This window comes from Octopus bimaculoides, chromosome 2 (assembly GCF_001194135.2).
Source record: "Octopus bimaculoides isolate UCB-OBI-ISO-001 chromosome 2, ASM119413v2, whole genome shotgun sequence".
NCBI lineage: Eukaryota > Metazoa > Mollusca > Cephalopoda > Octopoda > Octopodidae > Octopus > Octopus bimaculoides.
Genome location: NC_068982.1, coordinates 90,950,426 through 90,952,387, shown reverse-complemented (window position 1 = coordinate 90,952,387; position 1,962 = coordinate 90,950,426). Strand labels below are relative to the sequence as shown.

Here is a 1,962-nt window from a genome sequence, read left to right as displayed (position 1 = left end):
ATAATAGATAATGCACGAGAAATTATAGAAGTTATGTTTTAATGTTCTTTGTAATAGAAGGCGTAAACCAGTTTTTCAAGAAAGTGGCAGCGTACGCTTATACATACACACATACATACATACATACATACATACAAACATACATGCAAACATACATACGCGCAGGCATACGTACATATATGCACATAGGTACATATATACATTCATACAAAGATGCGCATATATGCTTACGTACAAACACCTGTGCATATATATTATGGATATACATACATACACATACATATATACATACTTACATACATACATACGTACATGCATACATACATACATGTGTGTGTGTGTGTGTGTGTGTGTGTGTGTGTGTGTGTGTGTACATACATACATATATTTAAAGATATACATCCATATACAAGCATACGTGTTCATACAATCTGAGTTTTATCGCACACATCTAACATATCTTTTTGCGTAGTCTGACATAAAGTAAAATTAGAATGATCATACACACACACACACACACACACACACACACACACACACACACACATCAACAAGCGTTCACATTCACACAGGCATACAGACTTTCGTCAATTTCGACATATGTGTAAGTGACTTTTTATTCGACGAACTGTGCAAACTACCCATTAAATTACAGTAAAAATTGTCCGAATATTCCCCACTCCCACGCAGTGGAGGATCTACAATATTGGGGCCCTGAAGCTTAAAATGTTATGGAGGCCCCCCTTTACAACCAGCAACTGTACAGTAACATCCAACAACGGTCAAAAACTCCAGCTTGAGGTCCTGATAGACCAGGTGCTAAAGTTATGACGAGGAGTCCTTAAAAATGAGTCTGAAAGTGAGCCCACTTTTCATCAGAAACGAAGTGTGGATAATCACCGATATCTTTGTCGATGTGGCTGTTCCATGGCAAATCACTGCAAATATTTTCCAGGCTATGTTTTATACTTTTAGAGTTATGTGGGTTGAAAATTAGGGAAGCGTTATATATATGCATGATACATCATTAGGATACATATGAAAATTACAAAATATTCTTTTTTTTCTGTTTTTTGTAGCAACAGTTTTTTCATATGACAGCTTCCTTGAAATGTTATTTTCTAGAGACAATATGCATAAGGAATTTAAGCGCTCTTCAATCATCGTAAACCGAAATTTATTCTTTACAAAGGAAATCTTTGAGGAACCCCTTTCTGCTTCACAATTCGCGATAACCATTGTCAATTACAGCTTATGTGCAGTGGTAATATTAGGGAGCACTTCAATTAATTGTTGCTCATAAATAGGCTGAAGAACTGTGCATTGCATTTTAGATGCAAAACAGATAAAAGAGGAAAAGGATCCTATCAGCTTTAAACGGAGTCTAGACAGATTTCTTCAAGGAATACCAGATTAGCCACCCATACCTGGATACAACTCACTCAACAAGAACTCACTACTTGAATGGACCATGAACAAAACTTGACTGAAAAGGGATTTAGATAATCCTATCAGGTGGTGGTATTAAGTTAGACATGGCTTTGGTCGAAACATATCTAAGTTTTACATATATATATATACAAGGCAAACCGAAAGAACGGAAAGTAATTCAAATGATTCATATTAATGTAAACTATTTTTCCGCTGGGAAACATGTTTCTATGGCATGATGTACGTTTCTTAAAAAAGAAAAAACGTCCATGCTTTTACCCCGTTAGCAAAAATAATAAAATAAATGTCATGTATACAAATACTTATATGCCTTTGTATATTTTTCGATAGAAATTAAGTTAATACTCTAGTAAAAACGTTTCCCTGTTGAAATAGTCAGCAGTTATTCAACTAGATTAATATTACAAGAGGTATTAAGCCCTAACTAATACGGATTATTAACTTGGTACGAGGGTACTAAAGAATTTCGTTAACGGATTTATTATCCATCTAATTCCAGTTCGTTATTAA

At 34.7% G+C, this 1,962-nt stretch overlaps 1 protein-coding gene across 1 annotated transcript in view; it reads left to right on the top strand.

Annotated features, from left to right (window-relative positions):
* LOC106870627 (uncharacterized) overlaps window positions 1-1,637 on the top strand; it is a 30,884-nt gene extending 29,247 nt beyond the window's left edge. Inside the window, exon 3 of the mRNA XM_014916762.2 lies at window positions 1,080-1,637. Coding sequence (XP_014772248.1) covers window positions 1,080-1,303 — 224 coding nt within the window. The 3' untranslated portion in view covers window positions 1,304-1,637. The remainder of the gene's footprint in view (window positions 1-1,079) is intronic.
* The last annotated feature ends 325 nt before the right edge of the window (window positions 1,638-1,962 follow it).